At 38.6% G+C, this 17,168-nt stretch overlaps 3 protein-coding genes across 7 annotated transcripts in view; 2 read left to right on the forward strand and 1 right to left on the reverse strand.

Moving 5' to 3' along the window:
• NCAPG (non-SMC condensin I complex subunit G) overlaps positions 1 to 2,801 on the reverse strand; it is a 49,467-nt gene extending 46,666 nt beyond the window's left edge. The window contains exons 1-3 of one of the 3 annotated variants that reach the window (XM_040487316.1): positions 2,527 to 2,801; positions 1,130 to 1,333; positions 426 to 654 (exon numbers count right to left, since the gene is read on the reverse strand). In XM_040487316.1, coding sequence (XP_040343250.1) covers positions 426 to 654; positions 1,130 to 1,333; positions 2,527 to 2,637 — 544 coding nt within the window. In that variant the 5' untranslated portion in view covers positions 2,638 to 2,801. The remainder of the gene's footprint in view (positions 1 to 425; positions 655 to 1,129; positions 1,334 to 2,526) is intronic. The other 2 variants (XM_040487321.1, XM_040487305.1) reach the window with 2 other exon arrangements.
• A 55-nt stretch (positions 2,802 to 2,856) lies between these two features.
• The window catches only part of FAM184B (family with sequence similarity 184 member B), a 195,294-nt gene continuing 180,982 nt past the window's right edge, over positions 2,857 to 17,168 (forward strand). Inside the window, exons 1-2 of one of the 3 annotated variants that reach the window (XM_040487276.1) lie at positions 2,857 to 3,071; positions 11,661 to 12,013. The gene's annotated coding sequence lies outside the window, so the exon portion shown is untranslated. Of the gene's footprint in view, positions 3,072 to 10,346; positions 12,014 to 17,168 lie in introns of those variants that run through there. The other 2 variants (XM_040487267.1, XM_040487290.1) reach the window with 2 other exon arrangements.
• DCAF16 (DDB1 and CUL4 associated factor 16) lies at positions 12,013 to 14,686 on the forward strand. The gene has a single exon (XM_040487333.1). The coding sequence runs from the start codon at positions 12,268 to 12,270 to the stop codon at positions 12,916 to 12,918; it is 651 nt and encodes a 216-aa protein (XP_040343267.1). The 5' UTR covers positions 12,013 to 12,267; the 3' UTR covers positions 12,919 to 14,686.

Raw genomic sequence — 17,168 nt, forward strand, 5'->3', positions numbered from 1 at the left:
AGAGAGAGAGAGAGAGAGAGAGAGAGAGAGAGAGAGAGAGAGAATGCGGCCAGGGGAGGGGCAGAGAGACACAGAATCCAAAACAGGCTCCAGGCTCTGAGCTGTCAGTACAGAGCCCAACACGGGGTTCCAACTCATGAACCATGACATCGTGACCTGAGCCAAAGTCAGACACTTAACCGACTGAGCCACCCAGGTGCCTTGAGGCTCTATTTTTTTTAAGCTGGGTGGTAGCTACTTGGGTATTTTTAAAAGTCATATATTTATACATATACATATAAAACCTATACTTTTCCATAGAGAGAGAGAGACAGAGAGAGAATACATTCAAAAATAAAACAAAAAACAAAAAACCAAAAACCCTCTCTAATGAGAATTTAACAAAGTCAAGGAAACTGAAAAGGAATTTAGGAGGCTACACATACCTTTAACCACTGGACACTCATCATCTTTGGGATCCTGAAGTCGTGAAAGAGCCAGAACTGCCTGTATCCTCACATTTGGAATTTTATCTTTCAATCTAATAAGCATGGCTTCATTAATTTTATCAAACAAATCATCATCAATCTGGGCGTTTTCTGGCATACTTCCCAAGAGCTTGTTTATGAGCTGGCATGCTCTAAATCTAACTGCATTGCTGTTTGCTTCATGAGACTGAAACGGAAACAATCAAAATTTATTTACAATCACATACCATTTGAATTCTATAGGTTTAAAATACAAAAAGTTACCAAATCCATTACCTGCAGAGAAACAAGATTACCTTGATCCCTATGTATACTAAACATACATTACATCAAGTCCCACAATATACACAGCTCAAAGTAAGTATAAGCTCAACTACAAGAGCATACTTCTGTTGTAGTAATTCTTCTAAAATAGCTCATTTAAAACAAATGACGTGAGAACTGGCTCACAGAGGTCATTAAAAATGTAATGCTGGAATTACTTTAAGTCCACTTTTTAATCCTAATGACAGTTCTAATATTTCCTACAAAAGGCAGACTCATTCAGACATTTTCTCAGTTACGAAATATTTCATTCTCTAAAACATACAAACGTGCATGGATGGCCCTTTTAATATTGCAAAATTTTCTACAATGCTTCCCCGAAGTTCTAGTTTTCATACCTTTAAAAGAAAGGTAAACAAATAATTTAAAATGCCACAATCTTCCTCTTCCTCATCATCTTCCGTATCTGATTGGTGAAATGAAGTAACAAACTTTGCTGCAAATTCTATTACTCTCTCCACAGCTGGCTCACGTTTATAGACCACCATAGCATACTTAAGGTAATGAACAAACTCCTCATGAAAAATGGTCTTATCATCCATCTGAAAGACAAAAAGAAACCCTTCACAAACTGCACTGATATAATCCCTTTTTCCCAAGAGTACCCTAAGACTGATGAAAGCACCACTCATAATTACTCACACTGAAATCATTATTTAGTAAACTATCAGGTGAGTTTCCAAACTGTTGAAGGAAAAATATTTGCACAAATTTCTCTCCAGAGCAATTTACTTCTCCAAGGAAGAAAACAAACATGAATTTTGACAGTGAAAGGAACCCTTTCATTTTTTTTTTTTTTTTTTAAATACCCTTGGGGGTGCCTGGGTGGCTCAGTCGGTTGAGTGACCGACTTCAACTCAGGTCATGATCTCGCGGTCTGTGAGTTCGAGCCCGCATCGGGCTCTGTGCTGACAGCTCAGAGCCTGGAGTTTGCTTCTGATTCTGTGTCTCCCTCTCTCTCTGCCCCTCCCCCGCTCATGCTCGGTCTCTGTCTCAGAAATAAATAAACTTAAAAAAAATTTTTTTTAATTAATTAAAAAAAAAATACCCTTGAATCCTCAATATGCCTTGGTGCCAGTTTAGTTTAAAAAAAAAAAAAAAAAGACCTTCCTGAAACAACCCAAAATCAACAGTGGCTTTCTTATTTTACCACAGTTAGCCTTCCTTTTCCACGGCAATTTCCTTTTAATATAACTTTCACATCCTATCTCACTCATATCCTTAAGTCCGATTATACTGACAATTTTTCTTGGACCTCAAGATAATTTCTTTTCCCAAAATTCAGTGTCCTATTCTCAGGGTACCACCTACAACAGTATTTACATAAATAGGGAAAGCCAGGTACTAAGGGTTAATTTGTTATTTGGTGATTCAACTCAATTTAACTGTGATTAATTTGACCGACGGTCGGCCTTCCCGAGGTGGGCGGTGACCTGAGGGACAACCACCCACGAACCACGTTCAGGATCTACTAAGCGGCCCAGCACTTGGCGCCGGGCCGCTTCGGTGATCGTAAACGTCGCTCTCCAAATTCACAAAGAATTAGCGGTCCGCGCCGGAGGCCGCAGGGAAGAGGGGCTGCGGGGACGACCTCGGGGAGGTCTCCAGACCTTTCAGAACTGGGTGCGGAAGGTTAAGAAGATTGGACTCCGGAGGGCCACCCACAGGAGACCCCTTTGGGAGGCTGGTCCCGGGAGCGCAGGGGGACGGCGGCCGAGGCTGGGGCCGCGCTTACCGTGCAGTAGGTGCGGCTCAGCGCCACCACGAGCTTCGCCTGGTTCTGGTGCGGCTGCTGCGCCAACTGAAAGGCCTCCTTAACCGACAGCAGCTTCTTCTCCGCCCCCATGGCGCCGTGACTTGGCTGGGACGAGCCTCGTCCGCGCAGGGGTACAGCGGGCCCCACGGACTGCAGGACAAAACTCCAAGGTCGCCTCAGGCTCCGGTCAGCCGGCAGCTAAGCACCCAGGGTGGGGTTACCGCCAGAGCGTTCAAAAAACTCCCGCGGGAGAAGCAAATACCGCGAGACTGCCGCGAGAGCGGGAAGAGATGGCTCCACCTTCCTCAAGTACGGCAGTTTGGACGCATGCGCTTAGAATTGTTGCAGCGGGTCTTCGAGAGGGAAGTGGCGTTTGTACGAGGAGGGGGCGTTGGCCCGCCCGGAAGTGAAATCGGCCGCTCGCCGAACCGAGATGCGACTGTCGGGGCAGAGCTGGTGGTGCTAGGCCTAGCCGGGTCGTGCAGCTGGGCGTGGGGCGAGAAAGAAGAAAGGATCCTCCATGGGTGAGAACAGGGAATCTGCTGAGGGGAAGATTTCCTTCTCCAGCTAAAGGGGAGCAGGGGATCCCAGGTGTAAGGGTTCTTTTGGAGCTCTGTCGAGAAGGGCGTGCTGGAAGCTGAGCTGCGGCCGGGCTTCCAGTGAGAAAGCAGACGTTCTTGTTCCGCAGAGGGGGCGTTACGTGGTGCCCTGATGGAAGCGGGCCTCGGTCATTTTAACCCTTAGGTAGCTGGCGGAGGGTCTGCAAGAGGTACGCAGTTTGGGAAGAGCTGCGGAGAGAGGCACGATTTAATTTGGATCCAGCTTATTCCAGCTTTCGAGGCCTGGTTTACAAAGGTGCCTAACAGCGATGTATTCAACCAAGAACTCAGGGGATGGTGTTTAGGGTAGTGGTAACGATAAATTTGCAGTGCCTTCGAGCAGGAACTGACTCTTTAAACTAAAAAAAAAAAAAGGTGGGGGCGCCTGGATGCCTCAGTCGGTTAAGCGTCTGACTTCAGCTCAGGTCATGATCTTCACAGTCTGTGGGATCGAGCTCCCCGCCCCCCCATCGGTCTGTGTGCTGACAGCTCAGAGCCTGGAGCCTGCTTCAAATTGTGTGTGTGTCTCTCTCTCTGCCCTTACCTCTCTCTCTCTCTCTCTCTATCAAAAATAAATAAACATTAAAAAAATTAATGGAAAAAAAAGAGGGGGATTATATCAGACAAAAACAAACATCTCAGTACACACAGCCAGCTAAGATAAAGAAGATTACAAAGTCACCTGTATACCTTTTTCCTATTGAATTACATTCTCTCTACAGCATTAACGGCTTTTCTGAACTTTATATATTAAAGACATACGAGTAAGTCTCTGAATAAATATACTGTATTATTTTTATGTTCTAACATTATATAATCATTTGCCAAAAAAAAAAAATCCTTTGCACCTTGCTTTTTTTTTCAGTTAGTATTGTTTTTGAGGTTTATTCATATGAAAATACTTTAATAATGATAACTTATACCTTATGGACCCTTATGTGCCAGACACTGTTCTAAGCACTTTACTAAGTTCAGTCCTCACAAACAACCCCTATAAGGTAACTTCTAGCTCCTTTTAAGGTAAGGAAACCAAAGCACAGACAGGTTGCTGCAGTATTCTTTTGTATGAATATGTGATAATTTATTCATCCATTCTCTTCATATTATACATACAACACTATAGGTATTCAAATGCCAGTTAAAGTAATGAATATGGTAGTATTGGGTTACCTGTAATTTCAAAATTATCAAGAGGTCTATTATTGAAAAGGCAAGAAGGATGAGTGTTTTAGATTAATCAGCTAGAGCAAAAGCAGAGGCCCATGAATTCATGGACACACTGCTAACATAATCTAACTATAGCTAAAAGTATAGAATGCCTGGAAAGCTGAGGAGAGAGAAACCCAGAAAGGGCATTAATTTTTTAGCCAGGTATAACCAAAATATCATTTCAACATGTAATCAACAGATTATCAATGGAATGATTTACATTCTCTTATTTCCCTACTAAGTCTTTGAAATTCGGTATTATTTTACATTAGCCACAGGAGTGCTGTGTAGACACATGGAGCCAGTGACTACAGTATTGGACCGTGTGGAACTATGCTCTTATTTTGAGAACCACTGCATATACCATTTGTTTTTCATGTAAAATTGGTAAACTAAAAATTATAACAAGTATTTGGAGACATTTTTCTATTTTGTAGCCTTTAATTGCTCAATTTTCTTTATACTTTGGATGCTTGCTACCTTTATTACTCTGTGAGGTTTCTAACAATATTTCCTCTACTATATTTTACTTGGTAATCGACAAATGAGAGATGACTTCCTATCATGTTGTCGGATACTGAAAGATGAGGCATCTGGCCACCAGAGGTCAGCCTAACTGTTTTGATTAGCTTTTTTTTTTTTTTTTTTTTTTTTTTTTTTTAGGATTAACATGTAACATGTTTTTGTTTAGTATTTTTAGAACATTATATCAGAAAAAGAGAAAAAGACACATTATGAAGTGAAGAAGCATCCTTTGTAATGGGAGAAAATATTTGCAAACTATATATCCCATGAGAGGTTAAAATCCAACATACATAAGAAACGCCAACAACTCAATAGCAAAAAAACAAATAACCCAATTAAATGAGCAAACGACCTGAATAGACATTTTCCACAGAAGACATACAGCCAACATGTATATGAAGAGATGCTCAACATCATTGATGGTCAGAGAAATGCAAATCAAAACCTCAATGAGATACCACCTCACAACTGTTAGAATGACTATTATCAAAAAATCAAAAGATAACAAGTGTTAGTTAGGATATAAAGAGAACCCTTATACCTGTTGGTGGGAATGTAAATTGATATGGCCATTATAGAAAACAGTCAAGATTCCTCAAAAAATTAAAACTAGAAATAACCTTGTGATCCAGCAATCCTGCTTCTGAGTATATATCTAAAGGAAATGAAGTCACTATCTCAAAGATATATCTGCAGTACTGTGTTTATTTCAGTGTTAGTCACAGTAGCCAAGATAGGGAAACAACGTTAGTGTCCATAATGGATTAATGGATAAAGATGTACTTTACATATAATGGAATACTCTTCAGTCTTAAAAAGGAAGGAAATCCTGGGGCACCTGGGTGGCCCAGTCGGTTGAGTGTCTGACTTTGGCTCAGGTCATGACCTCTCAGTCTGTGAGTTCGAGCCCCGCATCCGGCTGTGTGCTGACAGCTCAGAGCCTGAAGCCTGCTTCAGACTCTGTGTCTCCCTCTCTGTCTGCTTCTCTCCTCCTCACACTGTCTCTCTCTCAAAATAATAAATACATTTTTTTAAAAAAGGAAGAAAATCCTGCAGTTTGCTACACCATGGGTCAGCCTGGAGGATATTCTACTAAGTGAAATAAGCCAGACACAGAAAGGCAAATACTGTATAATCCTACTTATATGTGGAATCTAAAAAAGTTGAACTCATAGTAACAGAGTAGAATGCAAGTTATCGGTGGCTTGTGGGATGAAGGAGATTGGGGGATGTTGGACAGAATACAAAACCTTGAGTTATAAATTTTGGAGACCTAATGTATAGTATAGCGACTGTTGTTTATGTATACTTGAAATTTGCTGAGAGTAGATCTCAAGTGTTCTTACAACACACAAGAAAATGGTAACTGTGGGCTACAGATGTTAATTAGCTTGTTTGTGGTAATTCACGGTATATACATATATCAAAACATCACATTGTACATGGTAAATATATACAACTTGTCAATCATACCTCAATAAAGCTGGTAAAAAAAGATGCTGTGTTAAACATCATAGTATCACTGCCTTAAAGCTTACTGTTTCTTGACTTTGTGGGAAAAATGAACAAGTAATAGCAACTATGGGAATTTCTTCCTATCCTTGGTAAACTTAGTTCAGTTGAAGAGGAAATAACAAAACTAAAGACTTTGTAAGGTAAGGCTATTTAGTTCTGAAATCATGGTAAATCATTCTTTAAAGGCAAATTATACATGGGAGCATACAGAATAGGTTAATTCAGTTTTGATGCTGGAAAATTATGCACATGGAATGTAAAGGAGTAACAGTGGTAGATTCACTCTAGAATTTATATATGCCCCCAAAGAGACTTTCTTATTTCTGCTAAAAAAAAGTGGAGTGGGCCATTTACAGAGTGCTTTGAGTAACACAATAAATGATGTATAGCCAATTAATAATCTTGCAGATGGAATCTAGTTGAAATGAAAATAGTAAAAATGTAGGAGGACAGGAGAATTAAAAGCCAACAGCTTCTCCTGTCTCAATAAACTAAAGACTTAGAGTATGTTTTGAGTTTTCTTTTGGTTTTCACATTGAACTGGGTAGTAATATAAACTTAAAAGTATTTGCATTCATTTTTCTTCTTAAAGTTGAAGTTATAAGCAGTTCCTTTATATTGCTTTAGTAGCATCATCTGTTGATCCCGCTTTAAAAAAAAAAAAAAAAATTGTTTCGTTTGACTTTGTGCAACATACTACCAAATCGCCCGAATATAATTTGGGAATTTTTGTCTCCCTAGAATAAATATAGAACATGCTTGTATAGTTAATTATAGCAGACCTTTGTCACTCTCTCATTTTCTTTCAAAAAACTTACTAAGCTATATGTGTCAGACATTTTGTGCCACAGAGTTAAATAAGAATATGCAGAAGCCAGAGAAATGTCCTTTAGAGGAATACTATTGACATGAAGCAATACCCTCTGACCTTACTAGCACAACTCAATGTGTTGTTTTTTTTTTTAATTTTTTTTTTCAACGTTTATTTATTTTTGGGACAGAGAGAGACAGAGCATGAACGGGGGAGGGGCAGAGAGAGAGGGAGACACAGAATTGGAAACAGGCTCCAGGCTCTGAGCCATCAGCCCAGAGCCTGACGCGGGGCTCGAACTCACGGACCGCGAGATCCTGACCTGGCTGAAGTCGGACGCTTAACCGACTGTGCCACCCAGGCGCCCCAATGTGTTTTTGAAAGTAGAGATGTTTACTAACTCATTTTGGAAATCACTCCTATAGAATGGGCATAAGTGGGATATTAATATTTTGCTTTCCGCTTTTTTCATTTAGAGTTAATGCCTTTAGTATATTCATGTGGCTATGTATACTTCTAGTGTCCTTTCACCACATTTTGCTTATCCACTCCCAATGATGGAAACCTAGAAGCAGAATATATGTTGGTCTTACAGAGAATATCTTTACTATATATACATAAGAGTAGAATTGCTGGATCATGAGATGTGCAAATAGTTTGACTAAATACCGCTGCCAAATTTCTCGAGAAAAATTACCCCAGACCGTAATATCACCAGCAGTACTGGTTCCTACAGGGGCTATTCCTTTAGTTTCCTCACTAACAGTTGGCATTGTCTCCAGCTTCTAATTTTTGCCAAATACAGTAAAGTGATAATAACTCTTTATTCATCATATGGCTAATGGCCTGTTGATTTTCTCTTCTGTAAATTGAATATTTTTGTTTTAGCCATTTCTTTATGGAGGTTGCTACCTTTTTGTTGTGAATTTGTAGTTCACTTAGTTCTTGATATCTTTAGTTCAATCCAGAAATAATTTTGATGTGATACTGAATTCATCATTTTTTGGTCTTGTGCTTTATGTTTTTTTATTTAAAAGTCTCCCTGTCCCCAAGTCACAATACTTTATATTCAGGTATTATATTCTATTAACTATATAGTTTTACCATTCTCATTTTGGCCTTTCATCCAACATGAGTCCTCCTTTGTATGTGGCATTATGTAGGTATACATTTGATTTTTCTTCATGTAATGGGCCAGCTTTACCAATATTGTGTACTAAATGTATCATTCCCCATTGATTTATATGCTAACTTTATTTTGTACTGCATTCTAAAACTTTATATGGCTGTGTTTCTCAATTTTGTTCTGTTACATTGGACTATTTGTCCAATACACTAACTCCACCCTATTTTAAACTCTGTAACTTTCATAGTATGTGTTAATATCTTGTAGGCCAAGAGCCCCTCTACTCTTCTGTTTAAATAGTTGGTTTGGCAAGATGTGGAATTTTACTCTTTCTGTATTAGGATTGTATAAATCAATTTGGAAAAAATTTTTATAATATTCATCTGTTCCATCCAAGATTTTTAAATCCTCTTCTGTCCTTTATTAGAATTCTACATTCTTCATAGAGGTCTTATATATATCATTAAGTAGTTCCTAGATCCTTGATAGGTTTGGTGTTGTTGGGTTTTTTTCTCATTATGAACGATAGATATCTTTAACTTTTTAAATTTTTTTTTAGTTAGTATTGCATGTGTAGAAGGTAAAAGTGTCTGGGTTTAAATCCAGACTGTCATTTAGTAGAGGTTTGACCTTGGGACATTTGCAGTTCCTAGAATAGTACCTGGTAAATAGTAAGCACTATATAAATAATGAATATCCATAGATTAATCTCAGATCCAGAAACCTTGTTGAGCCCTTTTATTAGCTCTAATCATTTATATGTTAAGTTTTTTTTTTAATTACATGACCATATCATTTGTAAATTGTTACATCTCTTTTCTTCCATTTCTTACACTTGTCATTATTTTTTTCTAACATCGATTAAGACTTCTGGTACTATATCAGCCAGTATCAGTCATCATGGCCATCCTTATCTGATTTCATTTTTAGAGGGAATATATCTAAAGTTTCTCATTTAGGTTATATTTGCTAAAAATTTTTGGTAGGTAACTTAGGTACGAAGTTGAGAAAGTAGCTTTTCTTCCTGGTTTGGTTAAGAGTATTTTGTTACGTTTTTGAAGGAACTAAGAAAGGTTAAATATCCACAGTTGACAAAATTATCAGCCTTTTGGGTTTTTTGCTTCATTTTATTATCATGGTGACGTATATTTGTACATTTTCTGAAGTTGAGGTATTCCTCCTTTCCCTGGGATAAGCTCTATATGATAGCATATTCTTTTTTTTTTTTTTTTCTCTTTAATCTACTGTTAGATTTTGTTAGGTAGTATTTGGAATTTATGCAAGTAAAATGAGACTGTATTTTTTTATTTGGCTCATCTCTAGATTTAGAGTTGATATTTTATTAAAATCTTCCTAAAAGGAGTTTGTCAGTTTATATGTTTTTTTTCTTTTTTTTTTTTTTAAACAATTCATATTAAACAGGTATTAATTTCCTTGGAAGTTTAGTGGAACTCACTTTACAAAACCATAGGGGCCCGCTGCTTTTAAAAGGAGGTTGGGGCCTTTTTGTTTTGTTTTGTTTTGTTTTTTAACGTTTAGTTATCTGTTCTATTCAAGTTATCTATTTCTTCCTATATGAATTTTAGTATTTTCTTCCAGAATTCAGCCATTTCATCTAGATTTTCACATTTAGTATGTATTTGTCATTTTTTAAATTTTTAAATCTTTTATTTTTAAGTCTCTTGATAAGTTTCACTAGTTTCATTTTTCTTACTCATATTTTCAAAAAACCATCTTTTAGTTTTATCAGTCTTCTATCCTCATATGCTGTTGCATTTCTGACTTTATTTCCTTCTTGCTAATTTTGCTCTTACTCTTTTCCATTATTTTGAATTGAATGCTTAACTTGTAGGTGTTTAAACTTCCTCTTTTCTCATCAGTGTATTCAAAGCTATAATTTTTTTTTTTTTTAAGGGAGAGAGAGAAAACAGAAGTAGGTGAGGGGCAGAGGAAGAGAGAACCTCAAGCAGGCTCCACACCCAGTGCAGAGCCTGATGTGGGGCTCGATCTCACAATTGTGAGTTCATGACCTGAGCTGAAATCAAGAGTCAGTTGCTTGTCCTACTGAGCCACCCAAGGTGCCCCTAAAGCTATAACTTTCTTTTGGGTACTGGTTTGGCCATGTCCCACAATTTTGCCTTGTGTGGTTTATATCAGTCAGTTTTAATATTTAATATCTTTTGTAATTTCCATTTTAACCCATGAGGTATTTAGCTTCCTAACATAGGATTCCTTTTAACTAACCTTTAATATCTACTTTACTGCATTTTGGTCAGAGAATTTAGTCTGAATGAAATTGACCTTTTGGAATTTAGTTACACTTTTAAACCTAACACATGATCTATTTTCATGTGTGTGTATGTGCACTCTCAAGTATCTATTCTGTTTGGTATAGAGTTCTGAATATTTATATAATAATAAAGTATATTAATATTTTGACTTTTTCAGGCTTCTTATATCCCTGCTGAATATTTCCCCCTCAGTTCTATGAGTTGTTACTTAAGAAATTTTGAGGTTGTGCTTTCAGGATCATATATACCTCATATATGTTTATGATGAGTACTATATAATTTTATGCTGTTCCTTTCACTGGTATTAATGTCTATATTTGTCCCTTGTGTTTTTTGACTTGAAATCTTTTTTTGATGGGTATTGAGATTGCTATCTCAACTTTATTTTGGTCCACAGTTGCCTGATACATCTTTTTTCATTCTTTTATTTTTTACTTTTCTGTGTCTTTTTGCTTTGAAGTATCTTTTGTTAGTTGCATGTTATTGAATTTTATTTTGTTTTTCTAATCCAGGCTGAATGTCTGTCTTTTTAACTGTGAGTTTTAACATGTTTACATTCATTGTAATTCCTACTATATTAAGATTTACACCTGCCATCTTCTCTCATATCTGTTGAGTATGGTTATATGACCACAACCTCTGGGGTCCCAGCAAGAATCCTAACGTCTAACAGCTCTGTAACCAAGACAGGTCCCCCAAAACTAATCCCAACAAACCCATCTAAAGGAAAACAGCAACAACAACAGTACCACCGCCTTTTATAGCTCTCTATCTGGAGTTTCGAGTTTGGAGCATAAAGGAACTACTTTTGCGGAAGTAATTTTCTGGGCTAGAACAGCATACTAAAAAATAAACTGACCCAGATATTAACCAATAAGTGATTAAAATGACCCCAGTCTCTCCCAATAGAAAAATCTGCCTAAGACTAGGAGATAAAGATGGGAAAGCTCAGTAAACCTTCTTGGTCAGCATCCATGTTCTTAGATACAGACAATAATATAACCCATTGCTTTCAGACTTTAATATCATTTCTCTAGTCTTCTCATTCACAGGTTAAAGCTACCTTTCCAGATATTTCAACTAAGTCACCAGTTTCCAAGGGCATTTGCCACCTACGGAAAACATCAGATTCGAGTACACCAGATGTCCTTGACAACTCATCCCACCACAAAATTTGCTCCACCAGCGGACAACAAAGGCAACCACTGTGTTTCTTTCCATTACCAAGTAGATATAATATCCCTGCCATCAAGACAGAATACACAAAGTGTCTCCTCGCAGTATCGTAACCAGTTGAGACCACGCTAAGAAAGTCAGCTTGCCTGGAGGAAGACCCCTTCTCTTCTTGGGTAGACACAGTTTGAAGGAGAAACTCTGACCTGTGCCACTGGTAAGTGACTTAACACTTTTACACACTGAACTGGTCCTGAGAACTGAGATACCTTCTTTGTAAGTGAAGAATATACAACATAATCTTGAAGAACTGCACAGTGATAGGAGCCAGAGGCATACTGTGTGTGTATCATGGACTGACAAGTTAATCTTGTTGAAGGATTCTTCATCTTTTGTTTCTATTTGATAGTTTTAGTATTTTGCTGGCTTAGATTGTTACCTTTTTCTGGTTTCTTCCTCTGTTCTAATCTAATGGGTCCCAGGAATCCCTCTCCTGACCCCTTATCAGAATCAGAAAGTGAGGAAGAAGAAAACAATAACTACCTAAATGAGAGTTCTGGGCAAGAGTGGGATTCCTCTGAAGAAGAAGACCCTGTGGTGCCCAACCTGACACCTCTTGAGAGTCTTGCCTGGCAGGTTAAGTGCCTTTTAAAATACTCTACAACTTGGAAACCTTTAAATCCTAATTCCTGGTTATATCATGCTAAACTCTTAGATCTAAGCACACCAGTCCATATACTTCGAGAGATAGGTCTAAGACTCTCTCATTGCTCCCACTGTGTACCCAAACTGGAACCAATTCCTGAATGGCCTCCTCTGGCTTCTTGTGGAGTCCCGCCTTTTCAAAAGCCCCTTACAAATCCCAGCCGGCTTTCTAGAGATCATGCCACTCTAAATGGAGCACTGCAATTTGCCACCAAACAGTTAAGCCGAACGTTGAGTAGAGCCACTCCCATACCTGAATACCTAAAACAGATCCCTAATTCATGTGTTTCTGGTTGTTGCTGTGGCTGGTTAACTAAAACAGTTAAGGAAACAACCCGAACTGAACCCATCAATACTACTTACTCCTACACTGACTTCCAAAAGGCAGTTAACAAACTCCTAACTGCATCACTGTAAACGTCCACCATTTGTTCTGATATCTCTCATAGAAAGTCACACACCCGACAGTTGAGACACTAATGCCTTCTCAGCCAAACTATGCCCTGTCCTAATAAGCCCTTAAGCCCTACCAAGTACAGTAGTCCCATAACTCAGCTGCAGAAAATGCATGGTGAGCATCCCCTTTGATAGACCCTGTAGATAAAATGAGAACTTTAGTAGAGAATTAGATAAAAGGGACCATATTATAAAAATTGACTGTTGTCCACACTCAGTTCTCTCCCCAATTTATTCTTCCTATCTGAATGGACTCTTAACTAGATATCTCATTGCTAATGGGAAGGAAGAAGCAGTGAACCCCTACCCCTTTTGTTACCTAACCTTCAGAACAGCCAGTGGGGAAAGTGGGGACTTAGCTACTCCCAATAACACCTTTCTGAGCACACTCTTTTCTAACACTAATTTCTATGAGATAGTTGAATTAAATTGAATACCTAGACAAAAGAAAATGGTGGGGCTATGGATTTACCTCCTGGCTTTTATATAGATAGTCCTGCACACGGCACCCTTGAGAGTTCCTATTTTGGGGGGAGGGAGTGCAGTTTCAAACCTAGCCCACACTACTTCAGACCAATTATATTACCTGCAATTACAGTATAAACTTTTATATCACAGTCTCCCACCAGGCCGAAAAAAATTGTAACTGGGGACTAATCAGACACCTGTTCTGTAGGGAAGATGTTTCCTGTGTCTTGGCATTCAGACTTTAGTTAAGAGCAGATCACATTTGAAAAGGCCAGGGAAAAGATGAAGAGCATTTATGCTTTCAATATTAACTGCTTGTAAATTAAAATATTTCATCTATATAATGTTCCAGCAGTACTTGATGCACCGTTTACGTCCATTGCAAATTTTTCTAACTTTAAAGAACTTCACTACTACAGAACATCTCAGCCTAGTAACAGTCTGAAGTTACAGTTTTTTAGCATCATTGTTTTTCTGCATAGATTAGCTTTAGATTTTCTTCTAGCTGAACAAGGAAGAGTATGTACCCTTGTACATGAATCTTGCTGCATTTAATTAGATGAGTTAAAACCTAGAAATCCTACATAAAAGAAAATGCATGAGACCATTAAATCTTTTCACACACCTACAGTAGAGTGAAACCAGTGTGTGCCCCTGGTTGACTGGGCATCTGAAGGGAATCAGCAAATAGATTGTTAAAAATATATCCTATATCCTCTTTTAGTTTTACTTTTTCCGATTCTCCATAATTAAGTGCTGTATATGATATGGCATCGAAACACTGAAGCATTAATGGAATCACAAATTCTGTACATGTATAGCAACTTTAAGGAGAGAGGAAAATGTTTATAATCCAATGAGTATTTCTGCTGAGCCTTAGTTGTCTTAAGGAAAAGGGAGGGAACTGCAGTAGGTAGAAAAACTATCTGTTAGTGGAAAATTACTGAATTGAAACATATACTGTTAGTGTAACTGAATGTATCAGAAACTGTTCTGTGTACATGTTCTGTGAAACTGGGTTTTTAAAATGTTATAAGAACCTGTTTTTTTTGTTTTTGTTTTTTTTTTAAGGGGGAGGTGGGAAGAGGTAGGGAGGTCTGAAAATTAAAAGATATTGATGTTTATGTAACCATAATATGTTCCTTTCCCATGTGTGTACATAAAAGTGCCTTGCTCATGAAGCATTGTTGCTATTCACTCCAAAAGGAAGCCTTTCCCCAGCTTTGCAGCTGAATAAACCAACAGCTTTGTACATGCTGAACCAGAGTATGGTCATTTGTTCTCAACAAATGAAATAGATCCTGCTTTGCTTAAGCCATAATCAACATTCACTAAGTGCTGAATAGAGTCAACTGACATATGTATATACGTATATATACGTGTGTGTATATATATATATATATATGTGTGTATATATATATATGTGTGTATATATATACATATATATACATAAACACACACACATATATGTAAATAATATCTGTACAGTGTCTCTGATAGGAGGTGACTTGGCAGCTCTAGAGAACGAAACATACTTGTAAAAGAAAATGTTAGGCATTCAGTCAAGACCTGAATTTGAACGTGTTTGTTTGTGCATGTTCAGTGATTACAGGTTACACAAAATGGTAAATACCTGAAAAAGCCCTAAGCCTTTACTCTTTTTGTGTGCCATGGATGTGGGCTGTGGGGTCAGGGCTGAGTGTACCACTTTGACACTCGCCCTATGAGGGATTAGGAGAAACAACAAAATTATTATGGATTTGTAGAATATTTGTCAAAGGAAACAGGATTTCTAAACCAACAGACATTAATGTTATTTAAAGGTATTCTCTCTCAGTGAAGCTAGGCAGCCTCTTCTTGTTGAAGCAGTCCAGGTACCTTGAGCACAGAAGACCATAGTCATGTATTTTTTTTTTCTAACATTTATTTATTATTAAGAGACAGAGAGACACAGAGCATAATCAGGGAAGGGGCAGAGAGAGGGGGAGACACACAATCTGAAGCAGGCTCCAGGCTCCGAGCTGTCAGCACAGAGCCTGACGCAGGGCTCAAACTCACGAACAGTGAGACTATGACCTAAGCCGAAGTTGGATGCTTGTTTAATCAACTGAGCCACCCCGCCACCACCATAATCATGTCTTTTAAGCCCATCAGCTTTCCTAAGAGAAGAAACAAATTATGCATGCCTGCTAAGGAACAGGTCTTAAATATTAAATGGCCTTTTAGGGATTATCCTGCTGGGGCTCCTATCGCAAACACCCATTTAAAAACTTTTCTCTGTGGGGCGCCTGGGTGGCGCAGTCGGTTAAGCGTCCGACGTCAGCCAGGTCACGATCTCGCGGTCCGTGAGTTCGAGCCCCGCGTCGGGCTCTGGGCTGATGGCTCAGAGCCTGGAGCCTGTTTCTGATTCTGTGTCTCCCTCTCTCTCTGCCCCTCCCCCGTTCATGCTCTGTCTCTCTCTGTCCCAAAAAAATAAATAAACGTTAAAAAAAAAATTTTTTTTTTAAAAATAAAAACTTTTCTCTGTGATAAAAACAATGTTCTGATATTAGAGTAGATTATTAAAGCAATTAGGGACTTGAGAAGTCACTTCGGTTATTTTCTTACTGTTACATAAATTCTCTCTTCTATCTAACAAATTATTTTCTACTTTTGGCTCCAGTATTAGAGTATTTAATGCCTTTTGGAGACGCCCATTACTTTGAAATGTCTCCTAGAAATTCAGTCATTCATCTAATAACAGTACAGAGTGCCTACTATAATCTAGACACTGGGAGTGCAAAACTAAATGAGATGCTATAAACAAGAAATTAGCTTTAAAATATATTGAACCAATATAAATAACCCCAAAGCTTTTGGCCACTGATGCTATTTTTGCTCTCTAGGGTCACATTAAATAAGCCTCGTCCTCATACAGACCCTTAGGTATTTGTAAATATGCAGCCATCCAAATATAGTGAAAATTCACATGGAGGTCACACTCCCACTAATTAAACCCCAAAAGGGGTGGTCAGCTAAGGGAATAGTCAAAGAGGTCCTTTACACACAGATTTAAGTTGTATTTGATAAGTCCACAAGGCAATGGCACACAAAAATCAGGGCCAGGAGCGTTTTGCTGGGCTGGGGTATACAGAGCGAATGGCTGGGGTATACAGAGAAGCCCAGAAAGTTTGGATAACTCCTCGGACTGCATGATGCAAGTTTCTGCAGGCTCCTGGTAAATGAGCCCACCAATGGGCAATATCCACTGGACCGAGGGAAACTGAGGGAGCCACACTAGCTGCCCCCAGCTGCCAGGTGTTTCTCCTGTGTCATCGACTTGCTGTTATCCAAAAGAAAACCTCCAGCATATCTTTGCCGTTTTAAGCAAAGTTTAGTTAGTGGCTGCATATTTGAGTCTGATCATTGCATACCATCCTCTAAATTCTTACCTCCAATTGGTGGCAACAGTGGGATTATGTAACAGTTAACAGTTCTGGACACGAGGCCAAGAAAATGGAAAGGATGAAGGTACCATGATGACCCGACACTTCCCTGGCTGCCCAACTCCTGTTGGCCCTGAGAGCAACAACCAGCCCTTCTCCGGGAGATGGGAGAAAAGAATGCCCGATTTTAAAAATAAAATAACGTAGTGAGCAGAGAGGCCCAGAGTCGTTGCTTCTAAACAGCATGGAGTCAGTTTAAAATGTCAGTGACGGTTTAGGGTTGGATCATAAAACAAGTTGACTGGAGTTTGGGCAGTT

Source organism: Herpailurus yagouaroundi, unplaced genomic scaffold (genome assembly GCF_014898765.1).
Source record: "Herpailurus yagouaroundi ecotype Mexico unplaced genomic scaffold, PumYag 28, whole genome shotgun sequence".
Taxonomy (NCBI): Eukaryota; Metazoa; Chordata; class Mammalia; order Carnivora; family Felidae; genus Herpailurus; species Herpailurus yagouaroundi.